Source organism: Semicossyphus pulcher, unplaced genomic scaffold (genome assembly GCF_022749685.1).
Source record: "Semicossyphus pulcher isolate SPU_LCO1_2020_fin unplaced genomic scaffold, fSemPul1.0.p SCAF_25, whole genome shotgun sequence".
Classification (NCBI taxonomy): domain Eukaryota; kingdom Metazoa; phylum Chordata; class Actinopteri; order Labriformes; family Labridae; genus Semicossyphus; species Semicossyphus pulcher.
In genome coordinates, this window is record NW_027211699.1 from 7,525,613 (window position 1) to 7,541,528 (window position 15,916).

The 15,916-nt window shown below is 43.9% G+C and overlaps 2 protein-coding genes across 2 annotated transcripts in view; both read left to right on the forward strand.

Moving 5' to 3' along the window:
- Positions 1-54: 54 nt before the first annotated feature.
- ddx47 (DEAD (Asp-Glu-Ala-Asp) box polypeptide 47) lies at positions 55-4,730 on the forward strand. Its single transcript, XM_069676076.1, has 12 exons — positions 55-201; positions 392-485; positions 967-1,155; positions 1,246-1,317; positions 1,526-1,644; positions 1,828-1,899; positions 2,077-2,193; positions 2,291-2,437; positions 3,134-3,271; positions 3,361-3,431; positions 3,527-3,656; positions 3,780-4,730. Exons 1-12 carry the CDS (start codon positions 70-72, stop codon positions 3,972-3,974), a joined length of 1,476 nt encoding a protein of 491 aa, XP_069532177.1. The 5' UTR covers positions 55-69; the 3' UTR covers positions 3,975-4,730.
- Positions 4,731-5,454: 724 nt separating this feature from the next.
- Positions 5,455-15,916, forward strand: part of LOC138604076 (myosin-10-like) — a 65,609-nt gene continuing 55,147 nt past the window's right edge. Inside the window, exons 1-2 of the mRNA XM_069675912.1 lie at positions 5,455-5,599; positions 7,116-7,493. Coding sequence (XP_069532013.1) covers positions 7,149-7,493 — 345 coding nt within the window. The 5' untranslated portion in view covers positions 5,455-5,599; positions 7,116-7,148. The remainder of the gene's footprint in view (positions 5,600-7,115; positions 7,494-15,916) is intronic.

The following is a 15,916-nucleotide window of genomic DNA, read 5'->3' on the forward strand; positions in this document are numbered from 1 at the left end:
GGGGCTTACGCTAGAATGTGCTTCCGCACCTGCGCATTGCAGATCTGACGACACGTTGGGGCGAAAAGCATGGCGGACAGCACGGAGGAAAGCGTGAAACACAACAAAGATGATACACTCGAAGATTCGAGTAGTGATGATGATAACAGTCACATTGATAACGGTGAAAATGATGAGGCAGTGAAGACCTTCAAGGATTTGGTGAGTTTATCACACAGGGCAGAGGAGACGTCATGTTAGCATCACAAACAAGCAGCAGCATAGCGGTTTTAGCTAGCTAAACTAAGCTACTGTAGTCTTTTTATAGTAAGAATTATGTTTTGTATCTGACAGCGGTTTTAATTTGGTATCAAACTATTATCAGTAACCTGTCTGCCTTTGCTGTCAACAGGGTGTTACTGAGGTTCTCTGTGAGGCTTGTGATCAGCTGGGATGGAAGAGTCCAACCAAGATTCAGATAGAAGCGATACCTGTAGCCCTGCAAGGTGAGTGATCATTGTAACCTATATTTCCACAACAAATGTGCTTAAAAACTGTGGATCAGAAAGTGGTACTATCATCTATATGTCCTGAATGCAAAAGTGAGCCAAGTCAGGACTGCATTGTTAAATATGATATTGTTGTATATTAATGCCTGATGCATTGATATTTAAGCATAGTTATGATGTAGCTTGTTGACGCAGAGATTATTCTATCTATTTATATGCTTATGGGTGGTGCTGATTGATTTAAGTAATTGACAGTGTGCAGGATTGTTTTGATCATTGAAGCAGAAGTGCTCAGTCAAAACTCTGCTATACTCAGCTGTTCGTTCTTATCAGTCTAGTGCCATGAAAATCTTTTCAGGACACAACGAATTGATTCAAGATTCATAAAGAAAATAATTCTGATACTGTTTTTTATAGTTAAGTATTGCCTTGCCATGCCTTGATTAACATCTGTCTGTACCTTCTTCTCTCACTGCAGGTAAGGATGTTATCGGCCTGGCAGAGACCGGTTCTGGAAAGACGGGTGCCTTTGCTCTGCCAATCCTCCAGTCTTTGCTGTCCTCCCCACAGAGGCTCCACACCCTTGTCCTCACCCCCACTAGAGAGTTGGCATTTCAGATCTCGGAGCAGTTTGAAGCCCTGGGCTCCAGCATCGGTGTAAAGTGTGGTATGTGTCCGTGAAAGGCTAACTGGTTTGCAGTAATGCAGGTTAGTTTCCTTGGTTCAGTACCTGAAATGTGTCTCTTTTCTGTTGCAGCTGTCATAGTCGGAGGAATTGATATGATGTCCCAGTCTTTGGTGTTGGCTAAAAAACCACATATTGTTATTGGTAAGACTACACGTGAAACTATGATCAGTATTTTTAACAAAAAAACTGTTAAACAGAAGCACGTTAACAGTCAGTTCACGGTCCTCTGCATGTGTGTTTGTATATACTTGTGCTAACTGATGTTGCTATGGTTGGTTTCACTGTAAACAAGCTTTTTACTCTATAAAAAACTTAAACGATTAATTTATTTAATTCAATGTGTTTGCAGCCACCCCCGGTCGATTGATAGACCACATGGAGAACACAAAAGGCTTCTCCCTACGAGCTCTGAAGTTCCTGGTCATGGACGAAGCAGACAGAATCCTCAACATGGACTTTGAGACTGAGGTGGGTAGTTACAAACTCTTGTTCATGTCTTCCCTTACGGTTTTGTCTTCCCTTACGGTTTTGCCTTTTTTCTTTGCAATGCTTTAAGTATTTAATATGAAAGATTAGAAACCCTTGAGTGGAAATATTCCTTCTTCCTCTTGCACATTTTTTTCATTAAGTGTATTTCCTTTCTTTTGCCAGGTGGATAAAATCCTGAAGGTGATTCCCAGAGAGAGAAAAACCTTCTTGTTCTCTGCCACCATGACAAAAAAGGTAGACAAACACATTTCTATACTGATCAGGCTTTTAATCATGTGTAGTATTGTTTATAATCCTTTTTTTGCTCCGTGTTATTTGTTAATAATGCTGCAGGTTAACCAGGAAGTCTCAAGGACTAGTCTGCCCATTTTTTACGTGTGCTTACATGTTTTTTTTTTCGTTTGCTTTTAGGTCCAGAAACTCCAGAGAGCAGCTCTGAAAGATCCTGTGAAGTGTGCAGTATCCACCAAATACTCAACAGTAGACAAACTGCAGCAATACTACGTCTTCATACCCTCCAAGTACAAGGTAGAGCTGCCTTTTCGCTTGTGAAGATTTAACGTCTGAAACCTCAGTGCACAGAAAACAGTCACTTTGTATTTAACTGTGTTTTGTTTCTTGTCAGGACTGTTACCTGGTGTCCATCCTGAACGAGCTCGCCGGCAACTCATTTATAATTTTCTGCAGCACGTGTAACAATGCCCAGCGGGTGGCGCTGTTGTTAAGGAATCTTGGCATCACTGCTATCCCTCTCCACGGCCAGATGAGTCAGGTAGAGCTGCAGAGAAACACACGCACATACACCTCCTAGGGCTTCTGTGACACTAACACACGTTCTTTAGTTGGTCTTGAGAAGTGTGAGTGTCTTTAGGTTTTTGTTTTTGCTGCCAAGAGTTGAAACAATGCTCAGCAACAGCGAATTATTATATCATTGTCTGTACATTTATTCTAGATTAACCAAAGTGACAAGCAGTTCAGTTACAAGTTATTATACTGTTGCTTTACTGAGGGGGATAAAAACAACATCAGCTCTTCCATTTTCAGTCCCTTTGAGATTGTAATTGCGTTGACTTCCTTGTGGGCCGGTAAAACTGCACCCTCTTGTGGTTTTGTGCCGTACTACAGTACAACTTTTTCCCCACCAGATCTGACATAGACACGAAGCTAATCGTTTTTAATCATTAGTGTAACAACAAACACTATATGACTATTAATTATATAGTGTAAAAACATAGACTGACGCGCTGTATTTAACATTTTAATGTTTGCATAGTAAGTCAAGGTTTCTTTACCCTACGAGAACAGATAGTTGTGTGAATAATCCTGTTTTATGCAAGCTCTAGGTTTTACAGATTTTAGCGATTTGAATCATCAGCAGCAACTCCAATGAATGACACTAAAATCTGCAAAAACTAGTGTTTTGTGTTAATTTAATGTCTTCCTGGATCTTCCTCCCTTTGATGGTCAGAATAAACGTCTCGGAGCACTAAACAAGTTCAAGTCCAAGTCTCGATCGGTGCTGCTGGCGACAGACGTGGCGTCCAGAGGACTGGACATCCCTCATGTTGACTGTGTCATCAACTACGACATCCCCACTCACTCCAAGGTGCTCTGCTGCTGAAAGTCACACTGCTGCTTTATTTAAGGCTTTTAGTTTTCTTGATTTAATTTGAATCAATCTGTCTGCGCTCACAGGACTACATCCACAGAGTCGGACGAACAGCCAGAGCAGGACGATCGGGGAAATCCATCACCTTTGTCACTCAGTAAGAACTTCCTGTTTCTCACCAATGTGTTGCTGTTTATGCTCTAAGTAAAAAACCAGTTAACTACAGTAGATTGACATATTCTTTTATATTAGATATGATGTGGAGCTTTTCCAGCGAATCGAAACCCTGATTGGGAAGAAACTTCCTGCTTTCCCGACCCAGGAGGACGAGGTAATGATGCTGGTGGAGAGGGTGAGCGAGGCCCAGAGATTTGCCAGGCTGGTAAGTTTATGTTCTCTTGTCTGACAGTTTTTCAGTAAAGGAAGAATAGTTGAAATCGGCGACTTACCTTAAAATAAATTTTAATATCTGAAATGTATATTAAAAAACTCTTATCTGCCTCAGGAAATGAAGGAGCAAGGTGAGAAAAGGAAAAGGCCCAAAGGAGGAGATCGAGACGAGGATGACACAGAGCAAGCAAGCGGAGTGAGGAAGAAAGTGAAAGGAGGAGCAGGAGCAGGAGGAGGTGGAGGAGGAGGAGGAGGAGGAAGAGGAGGGATGAAGAAAAGAGGTGGAGCAGCCTGGAGGGGAGGGCGCTAAAGCCTCCATCATGAACAGACTGTACATAACCACAACCATGTCTTCATTATTTTTCATGTTAAACTTAGCAATGTAAATTCACCATATTCCTGTGGCGGCCATTTTTCTCTGACCTCATACTTTGGGTATAGAGGGTCACATTTCATGTTAAAAACTCATGTTAATAACTCACTAGCTACAGTTAGACATTAGCTAACGTGTTAGCATCACCACTTAAAAGCTAACATGACTGTTTGATAGTGTACCACAATACAATTGGAAAGACATTTCTAGCTAGCATTACCGTTAGCTACAGCAGTGTTGGGTAAAGGTAAGCTATGCTAACAATCTAGCTAGATAATAGGAAAAGCTAAGCTAACAATACTGTTAGTAATGAATTTAGGCCTTTACTTTTGTATTGTTTAACACTATCTTACTGTAGTGTTAGCTAAGTAGTGTTGAAATGCACAATATAGCACAATGTCCCTCCAGATTTTGACTATATTGTCTTTTCAGTCGGTGATTAACCAGGAAGAGGTCAAGTGATAACAGTTTTGCAGATTTACTATGTTATTACACCTTTGACCTAAAACGGCATTTGAGCTTCTAACCCTAAGTTTGTAGTCAGAGAAAAATGAGCGCCTTGTGAATAAGGTCAATAATGTGTTTTCCTTCATTTCATATGGAGGCAAATAGCTATTTAATTACAGAAAACAGGCTTTTCCTGCACCTCTGAGATTTTTCCATTTGTAATAAAATACCGCAGTATAACGCAAAGATTGATGATGTTTTATTGTGCAAGTTGTGTTTAGCAGAATACGCTGCTATTGTTTTCAGACACAAGATGGCGGTGTTGCAGTTTACAGAAGGAGAAGAGTGATTACTTAATATACCAACTTTGAATGGAATGAAGCTACATATTGTTTGACTTTCTTTCAAAAAGTTGGTTTCTTTTTGATATATATTTTTTTTATTTGATCATTTTTAATGGATATTTGCTGATGTTGAACATGTAGGTGTGGTTCAAGTGTAACAAAGTTACTTTGGGCGTTTTTAGCAACAGTTGCGGTATGTATTATTATTTTTTACGCATGTAATTGGTTTGCAGAAGATTGAGGGGTTGGTTTATTTCAGCCAATGACAGTGAGAGGAGAGAAACACCGCAAACTTAGCCCAATTGTCTCCAGGCTGCCCTGGTGGGTGTGTGCAATGCATAGATATTTGGGGGATAGATTTAAAAATATGTAACCCCCAGCGTTATGTCCTGTGAAAAAACCCGACCAACGTGTTGACTTGTGATGCATGCTTGATTATGAGACGTCAGCACGCACTATCCACATTTCTGCTCAGGTGCATCACCCCACAGTGTCATAGTTTGGTGTTTATTGATCTGTATGGTCACTCTCTATGTGAAAGTGCAGTCCAGTGTAGGCGGGAGCAGCAGCGGTCAAGTCTGCTCGCTTTAGGAGGGGCCCCAGTGTGGAGGCAGCACTGTGCCTGTGGTGCATACCAAAGCCCAAATACATGCCTGCATTTCAATTGTGTGTAGCAGCTAGTCGCAAACAGGGTCGCCTCATCAGGGGGGATATCGGAGTGCTTGGTGAACCAGGATCTGACTGCTTCTTCGCTGACTACCGTTACACCAGGTAAGTTAGGTATTAAAGAACGCAGGGACAGGTATATGAGAGCGCGTGGGGCAGTTTAGACCATCAGTCTGCAGGATGGAGGATGGAGCTCGCGCTAGAAACTTAACATCGTTTTTAATGGTTGTCACTATTTTGTCCTGAACCAACCTTTTAATGTGACGTAGAATTAAATCTACCTTGTTGCCCCTCTTTTTGTTTACGCTACATTATACTTAATATAGACACGGAGTCAATGCTGTCTAGATATGACCGGGCTTAAGTTAATTTAATATTTGATATTAGTCGCTTGTTTGCGGATAAATATCCTCCTAAACTACGGGAAACCGAGGCTCTGTAACTGGGTTACAAAGGTTACGGCCGCCAAAACCAACGAATATCAAATATTAAACTAATTTCATCCCGATATATTTGTGTTGAGATGTAGCAGAATGATTACATTTTCATTAAGGCCATTTAAAACTTAGGTAAACAGCTTTTTCTCATAGCTAACGGTCCTAACGGTCTTTTAACCGATGATAACGAGACTTTAAGTTCGCGTTACCTTGGTTACAACGTTTCTTATCATTCCATGGCACATTCCGGTTACCTTCTTTAGCTACACAAGCTAACAATGTCGGTTGCGCAGGTTCATTACAGCAAGTATTAGTCTAATATTTTTAAACAGGACTTAGGCAGCAAGTTTCCCTCCTGCTGCTTTCCCCTCATTCGGTGCTTCTCTGGGGATTTGCCAATGCACAGTCATCGTATCTGTATAAGCTCCGTCTGTATTAACAAGTGCAGGTTGTAGGACAACGGGGGTATGTGTTACAGTGGATATACAGCAAGATATACAGACGAAAAATGGGGACGAGTACCGTTAATGTGCCATTCACGACGTCCCCCAGTCCCATTTGATCTGCTGAAGTAACCTACGCAGTATGCGCATTGCTATTGTGCAGATGCATTCAGTGAGAAGTAATGCAGACTATCAGCCTGTTTTTGAATGTACTCCAACTTTGAATTCGTGTCCCACTTCAGCACCAGTCATGCTCTAACTTGATGACATATGTATCCCCTCCTCACTGTGCATGCGAGTGCTGGAGATTTGTATTCATACATTATGTCACAGAGAATGATCTGACTCATTGTAATGTCATTCATCATACAGTTATTAAAATATTAATGACACTCAAATACTGAGTCATAGAGGGCTTTTAGAGAGTGTTAAGTACACATGAGGTAAGAATTCAATCAATCAGTTGTCTCATAACATTTAAATATAGATCAGGTCTTAACCGTACTCTTTGTAATATTATTTTCAGAAACATTGATCCACCAATAAAAAAGCACTTGGCAACAATAGCAAGGAAAGACGTCCTTTAACAGGCACAAACCTTGAGCAGAACCAGACTTGTTGGTGGATAGCCACCTGCCTTGACCAGCTGGGTTGAGAAAGTCGGATTGATAGAGAGAATCTTGTTTCCAGTATTTTGTGTCATGCTTATAATCTCAAAGGTAACAGTCCTGTCTGTTCCAGGTGGCCTTGTTGCTCTGGTAAACCCCAGGTAAGATGTCTCATCGGAGTGGGCAAGAGGACCCGGAGCGGTACCTGTTTGTGGACCGGGCTGTCGTTTACAACCCAGCCACGCAGGCCGACTGGACGGCCAAAAAGCTGGTGTGGGTCCCCTCGGAGCGCCATGGCTTTGAGGCAGCCAGTATCCGGGAGGAGCGGGGCGAGGAGGTGCTGGTGGAGCTGGCGGAGAACGGCAAGAAGGTGGTGATCAACAAGGACGACATCCAGAAGATGAACCCGCCAAAGTTTAGCAAGGTGGAGGACATGGCCGAGCTCACCTGCCTTAATGAGGCGTCTGTGCTGCACAACCTGAAGGACCGATACTACTCGGGACTCATATACGTAAGTGACTCAGAACTGGGCCATTTTTTCCTTCCAAATACAGATACCTAGACTCTAGTACTGGCCGATACTGAGTACCGACTAGTGCAATTAAAAAATATACATAACACTGATTGCTGACATTTTGCTAGCTTTGACTTACATCACACGCTCTGCTTATTCATTTCAGAAATGTGCATTGACTGGCAGACACTGATACCGCATTTTAGGCAGAGGCCGATGCCCTCGCTGGTATCGATATCTGAACAACTCTTCTGGGGAATGATTGACCTTATAACTCTCACAGCTGTAGATTGAATTTCACTCCTAGCTGTTATAATTGCAAAATGATGGGCGTGATTGCTGCTTGAATGCTAGCTCGTCGTAGCTCTCAGCCTCACTTTTGCACTCTAATATGAAAATAAGACCTGATATTTATTTTTTTCGGGACAGAGTGGGCATTGAGCTCTTTGCTGTTCTGAGTAAACCCTGACCCCACACACACATATTTGCACACAGAATGAGTGACAGATCTCGCTAGTCTTTTAACCATTGCCAGACTTCTACCTCCACTGGATCGTCTCTCCTTGGTGCCTCTGGGTCACAGATTGTTACCTCCCCCCATGGCTTCTCTCTCACCTCAGCCCAAAGGCAGGCCTCCTCCATAAACACTGCTGCTTTCAGTTTGTTTGTCCTGCGCTCCTACTGGTGGGCCTTGTTTGATCACAGAGATGGCTTGACCTCTCTCCTTCTCTCTCCTGTGGCAGTCCCACTGTGTAAAACTAAACAGTGAAGAGCAACAGGGATTGATTTTGTCTTTTTTTTTCATCTGTTGGCTGCACTAGACCAACTTTTGTAAATGTAAGAGAGTTTGCAAAAAGTATTCAAAGTCTGAAAACACTTAAATTAATATATACTCCTTTATTTTCATCACAATCTCGCATTTAGTCTTCACAATCACTCATGTAAACCAACAATCTTTCAACATTTGAAATTAACAGGATCTGGTTGTCATATTTGTTTGACCTATGAGGCCTCACAGCAGACACGAGTGGAGCTAGATTGGCTGAATTTTGTGCAAAAATGTTTTACATCCCCTTCCACTGCATGAAGGGGACAATGTCAGATGGTCATGTAAAAATGCTTTTAAGTAGATTTAATGGTAAAGGCTGTGAGAGCCTGAAATTTTGGGTTTTATGTACATTGAAATGGCTTGAATTTCCCTCTTAAAAATGATATTAAAGTTGTAACCTTGAAGATCTCAGTTCTCTTTGGCGGCACCTATGGCGATAAACGGTAATTGCGGGAGCACACTTCCCAGATATGCAGACAGTGCTGCATGTGTGATGTCCACGGTTGGCTCCGGTTGTAACTCTTGATTTTCCTGGCTGACGGTCGCTTTCCTTTTTTACTGTTTGCTTCATCTGAGCGTCGAGTTTGTTTCTTCTTCTTTGGATTTTCACTTCTTGTTGAAGTTGTATCTGTAGTCATCCATCTTTTCTTTGTCTGTTCAGCCATAGTAGATTACTGTTTACTCGCAACACTTGCAGAGAGCGGAAAAGCAGCCGCTTAGCTCCGCCTACCCTCTCTGGCAGACCAACCACTGCTGGCTGATGGAAAACGCGTCACTAACTGGGCGTCCCTTGTGATTTGTTCTGCCATTGCGCCACAGACACCCAGTCCATAATAATAGTATAATGCAAATGCAAAGGCTTTCATCAGTGAGCCATAGACTCAATCACTATTTTGTTAACTCATTTGGCGATACATAGTGACTTAACAGACATTTACTCACATGAAAATCTTCATGATTATTACTTTAAGCTCGTCCATTAGTTTGGAAAAGCTCTGGTATCTGTGGTCCCAAATGTGACCCAAAACAAACACGTTTAAGTTTATCTGTGTCACTATGGATGGTTCGGTTATTTTACATGTTACATGTTGTCACTTTTATCACAGCTGAAGCTTGTAGGTGTTTGTATCTCTGCACGGCCTCTGTTCCCATTTCCACTTTGACTACTGATAGATCGTCTCTGTGGTGTTCTCGTTGTGATCTTGACCCATTTAGTGACACGATTTCCAGGAATAGAATTTGGGTTGGTTTTCACCTGAGAGACTCTGGTTCAGGGACTGCAGCGGGAACTGTTGCACTCAAGATGCATTTAAATCAAGTCCGTCCACTTCTGTGTGTTGTTGCACCACTTTGCACGTCCTCACTTGAAGTCAAAAGGTTAGTGTTCAGTTAAGTCGTACAGCAGAGTTGTGGTATTATCAGTTTCCCATATGCCTTGAATTGACATGCCAGTCCTCCAGCTCCCTCCCAGGTTCCTCTTCATTCTCCCGCTCATACCGCAGTGTCATGGTCTCTCCTTCTTGGTGGTTCAGAGTTGGCTTCAGCGCTTGTTAAATCAGCCCTCGGCCAAGAGAAATTGAAAACATGTGTTTGACTGTGTTGGTTTTCTATCAGGAGGAGAATTGTCCTGTTCAGAAGAAGAAACCCCCCCCCCCCCCCCACCCATGTCCCAAACTTTTTCCAGTGTATTGACTTACCCCCCAGAGCTCAGCTACAGACACTGCAGACATAATATACATCCGCCCTCAGGCTGTGTTCCTAGCTGAGGTTGGTTGGGACGACTTCTATATCTGAGTGTGATCAGTCACAGAGTCTGGTAGAGGTTGAGGCTTTACTGCTTTTTATGTTAACCTTTTTATAGGTTTGGTTTCATGGCTTCTATAGCTCACTCCCCTCTCAGATATTAAAGGGGCTCTGCACCCCCTTCTAATTTGAAGTACTGGGCACTTTAATGAAGGTGAATGAGCAGCTTCTCTATCATTTGTATCTGAGATGCAAAGATGAATCAATTCACTAACCCTGACTGTTTTGATAATTGATTAATTATCATTTTTCGAGCGGAAAAGTCTGTTTTTCTTTTTTTTTAGATGTTTTTTTTGGTCTTTCATGGCTTTATTGAGAGGACAGTGGGTGTTGTTAGAAACAGGAGAAGAGAGTGGGGATGACACGCGACACAGGGCTGAGGGCGGGAGTTGAACCCAGGGCCGCCGCATCGAGGACTACAGCCTCTGTATATGGCCGCCGATTCAACCGCTGAGCCAAACCGGCGCCCTTTCACGAAATGTTACCATATTATAAACATTAAGATGATTTGATTCATCATAAAATAATTGGCAGATTCATCTATTCTGAAAATAATGGTTAGTTGCACCCCGAATATTTATCGTTTTTCTGTAGATTACAGTCCCACCTTTTAGTCCCTCCAGTAAGTTGTGACATTCGATTGCAACAATTACCGCAAATTCAACCAATCACTGCAACTTTTCCGCTCATCTGACCAATGACTCCACGAGCATCATCTCCCATGAGATCTGTCTTTTAGATGCTTTTTGATCCAGCCCTAAAACACACTGTATGATTTGTATCTTGAACAAGAATTTGGAGCTTTAAGGAATACCTCCATTTTTTTTTTAAAGTTTATTTTGTTGGCCTTTTATGCATTTATTTATAGAGAGGACAGTGGATAGTGTCGGAAAAAGGGGAAGAGAGAATTGGGCATAACATGCGGCAAAGGGCCGAGGGTGGGAGTTGAACCCGGGGCCGCCACATTAAGGACTGTAGCCTCTGTAAAGGGGCTAAACCGGTGCCCGAGGTGCACCTTACCTACAAGCCTACACAGCCTTTTTAGGTAGCTTTAATTAGAACAGTCACAATATTTGCAACTATTTTTGCAATGTACATATGCTCTATCAATGTCATTGAAAAAAAAAAATGTCCAAAGCAAGCCAAAGTCCTGGTGGGACTGACATTCTCTGGTGAAACCTGAAGGCTACCTCTGCATTATTACTCCTGGTCTATGAGTGATTCGTGTCTCCCTCTGTGGCCCTCTGCCCATCAGACGGCTCCATCCGTGTGAAGTCACTCAGCCGCTTCAGCCAACTCATTTATTGTAGCAGCTTTTCTGTCAGTGAGGTGGTGACGCACAGGCTAACCACAAAGCTACACACCAGCCGGGCTACAAGCGGGCCTTTGTGTCGTTAGATAAGCCTCAGCTGTCAGAAAGCCTCAGCATTCTTCCGTGGCAAAAAGATCGTCCGTCTGTCTGTCTCCTGCCGCCCACTCCGGCTCTGCTGCCGCTGCTCAGTGTCCGTCCTGTCGTCAGCACCTCCACTCGCTTTCCCACACTGACTCTGCTTCTTCCTTTGCCTGGGAATGTCTTTCATTTTTCACTCCTGACATCATCTTATTCCTTACATCTTTACCTTCTGACATTTTGAGTATTGTGATTTAAATTCTAGATGTATGAAAGCTTTCCCATTCTCCTACTCAGAACTTGTTCTACAGATGTTCCGACACCTTTTTTCTTCTCGATACAAACTCTGATACTGAGACGCGAGGATTAGCCGATACTGTGTACCCCTTTGATACTAGTAACATTAAAAAAATATACATAATATTGATGGAAAGCACTGACGTGAATGAGTTCAAGTATCTCTGGGTCTTGGTCACGAGTGTCATTGAGCGTCAGCAGAGACGTTGGCGTTGTACCAGACCGCCGCGGTGAAGAAGGAGCTGACCCGTAAGGTGAGGTTCTCAATTTACCAGTCGATCTACGTAAATCCAGCCCTCACCTGTGGTCATGAGCTTTGAGTAGTGACCGAAAGAATTACATCGGCCGAAATGAGTTTCCTCCGCAGGGTGTCTGAGCTCAGCCTTAATGATGGGGTGAAGAGCTCAGACACCCAGAGGGAGTTGGAAAGGAGCCAGATGAGGTGGTTAAGCCATCTGATTAGGATCCTCCTGGGCGCCTCCCTGTGGAGGTTTTCCGTGCATGTCCAACTGGGAGGAGACCTCAGAGTAGACCCAGAGCTTGCTGGAGGGATTATATATCCTACCTGGCCTGGGAACGCCTCGGAATCCCCCAGGAGGAGCTGGAAAATGTTGCTGGGGAGAGCATTGCTGGGCTAACATGCTCAGCCTGCTGCCACGGCGACCCCAACCCGGATAAGCAGAGGGAAATAGACTCTACGCCAGCATCACACTGAAAGTCACGTTTGCTCTGCGTCCTAAACCTTTCTGTAACCTTTGACACTCTGCTCTTCATGTCGGCGTCACTTTAACAAACATGGATTTGTTTGTATGAATTAAATACAGTAGTAAACCACTGTATCATAGTGCATTATTAATAAACTGCAGTATCATTTTCAAGCCGAGGCTGCTCCCTAACACTCAGAGAGCAAGAATATCCACTTAATTATAGCTGTAAAGAAGCAAAAGGCTTCCTGCTGCTTTCTCTGTGATTTGAGACCATGCATCTGACAATGCAATGATCATATTTCAAAAGCCTGCTCTAAAGTGATTGTGTACTTTGTTATGAAACCAATTGAGCGAAACACTGTCGAGGGAAGGGTCAAGGTCGCCTGTCGTCCCCAGAGATCAGCAGCACAGAGGCGCCTCTGCACCCAGGGTGCCCCCTCCAGCCTCTGCAATGGAGACGGGCCTGCCCACGTAGGCAGGCACGCTACTGCCTGACTGATCAGAGGTGGCAGATGGGGTCGGCTGTTGTGTCTGCTGTTGCCTGTGTGTTGCTCAGCTGTTACTAGGCCACAGGATCCCCTCCCCTGGATCTGATTTCACAGTGGAAATATCACCTTCTCCTTCCTGGACCGGGCCAGACACGTTGGGTTGGAAGGCGGTGTTGAGTGAGCCGTGCGCTCTGCTCGCTGGCAACAGGAGGAGTGAATGTTCTTTATGCTGCAATCGTCCTGCAAGATTGTTCACAATAAGTCCTGCAGTGCAACAAAGAGTTAGAAAAAGTTAGGGACGAATAAAGTAACTTGTCTTTAACCTAAAATACAAGCTGATTCAGCCACTGTTGTTATAACACAGATGCAACATTTCAACAGTTTCCAAGAGGAGCCTATGATTTAACTAAAGACTTGATAGAAGTACGTTACAGATTGGTATGTCTGCATATTTGAAGCCTCGAGTGCGGCATTTTTGGCCTTTGCCATCTTGTTTTTTTGGAGGCAGTGACAATATTTGGAGAAGGGGGTGGAGCTGGAGAGGAGTGAGGGGTTGGCAAACGCAAAGTTATCTATCCAACCATCCATTATCTATACAGCTCATCCTGTTGAGGCCCAGCTGTCATGGGGCGAGAGGCGTGGGTTACACCCTGGACTGATCAGCAGTCGATCACAGGGCTGACACATAGACAGACAACATGTCACGCTCACAACAACGGGCAAATTTAGAGTCACCAACGAACCCACGGAGCATTTCTTTGGACGGTGGGAGTAAGCCGGAGTACCCGGAGAGAACCCACGCAGAAAGGCACACTAAGAACCAGGAACCTTCTAGCTGTGAGGCGACAGCACTAACCACTGCACCACCGTGCAGCCCGTTAACAAAGTCTTGCTCAGGGCAAATTCATAAGATAGATAATTAGATATTACGACAGTGTTTCTCACTTACTGAGATCTTTTTTTTGGTGGTTTCTGATCAGAGCTTATTTATTAGACTCCTGAAGCTAAGAGAGCTAGCCACCTGCAAACATCTCTGGTGGGAGCGGGAGCCGTGGGTGAAATGAGTGGATGCAACATATGAATAAAATAAAACTTGAATTTCATTAACAGACTTCTTGACGGAAAATCCTCCAAAAAGCCACAAACACCACTGCTTGATTTTAACCAAATATAAGAAGCACATGGAGACATGATGCAGCAAATTACTACAACACCCATAATGCCTGTAGCTGCTGGGGACAGTCCACGATGAACCTGCTGCACAGGTCTCTCTGCAGCCTCACCAGCTGCTTCATGTTGCACAACAGAACAGACCCTCTATTTATAGCAGCTCCCGTTTGCAGATAAGGGGAATTAATATTTCATGAAGCTGTAAAAAAAGGAGAGTGGAGAGTTAGAGTTTCAGCAGCCCTCTCTGCCTCTCTCTCCTCCTGTCAGGAAGGCTGAGAACACGGTTCACTGTTTGCTCCGGCTCTGCCTCTCAGCCGGCTCCGACCTGAGGGAGCCCTGTCAGCTGGATCATTGCTCTGCTCTTTATTTCACCTCTCTCTCTCTCTCTCTCTACACCACCTTTTTTTCTGTCCTCAGTATTTTTTCCTCTGAAGTTGCTGAGTTCGGGCCCTAACCGAGCTGTTACATAACGTCTGCAGCATTCTGCGTGCTCTCCGGGGCCCTTTTGTGCAGCTATGGCTGCTGAGTCACTCGTGGCGTGATGGTGCCTCACTCGGCCTTGGATGAAGTCTTAATTATGAAGCAGGTGTCAGAATGTCTGATGCTGTGATGTGAGAGAGCACGGAGGAACATATGTTATGTTTATGGGACGTGCTATGCTGTTCTGTTGTTCCTTTCATTTGACAGGAGGAGATTATAATAAACAGCTCTTGAAATATTAAAAATCAGCAGCTCAGTTGTTCATTACACTCTGCAGTCTGCAGAGAACACATGCTTTTTTATGAACCGTGAGCGGGCCATGCTGGCAGCAGAAAGAAGTGACTCCGCCTGAACAGAATTTCAGCTTCATTACAGATTGTTTTGCAGATTGTGATTCTAGTTTTCCCTCCCATGCTCCTGATTTTTCCGTTTAATAATGCAAGTGTTCCTTGTAAAACAAAACTTCCCTGTGGAGAACAAAAAGCTACATTTCAGCTTCAGTGCAACATATTTTCCAGATTAGGCCTCCAGTTTTCTGTGCAACGCTTCTGATTTTTAGCCTTCTCATGCATGTGTCCCTTGTAAAACCAAACGTCCCTGCAGGGTCTACGTGTCTCAGACAAAACAAACAAACATGTCCGTCACTCTGATCTTGAAGCCAGCAGGGAGCCGGCTTCTACTGATCCCCGAGGCCTCCTGGCAGACGCTCCTCGCTGCTATGCAGCCTCCATCCAGCATGTGTCTGTCTGTGATATGTGACTTTTTCTTGGTGGTTAAATATCTACATGCACATGAGCCAGATGGAGACAGAGAGGCGGAGACAGGAGCTTGGCGTTTCAAGTACTGCAGCAGTTTATTCTGAGGAAAAACTGAGGCAGCCCTGAACGTCCGCTTTATCAGAAAGGAAAGTTATAAGCATGCTCTTAAAAGTCGAGAGCGTGTCTGCCTCCTGAAACCCTCTGACTGGTAGAAGATTTAACAGCAGAGGGGCCTGATTATTGTAGACTCTACCTCCCATACTACTTCTAGAGTCTTTAGGTACCACAAACAGGCTTGTATTCTGTGTGCACAATCTTGTAGAGTGGTAACAGGGCTCTGTAAGATAAGATATGATGGTGCCTGACCATGAAGAGCTTTTACGAGTGGGGCGCCCGTGTAGCTCAGTTCGTAGAGCAGGCGCCCCGTATACAGAGGCCACAGTCTTTGACGCAGCAACCCCCGGTTTGACTCCCGTCCTCGGCCCTTTGCTGCACGTC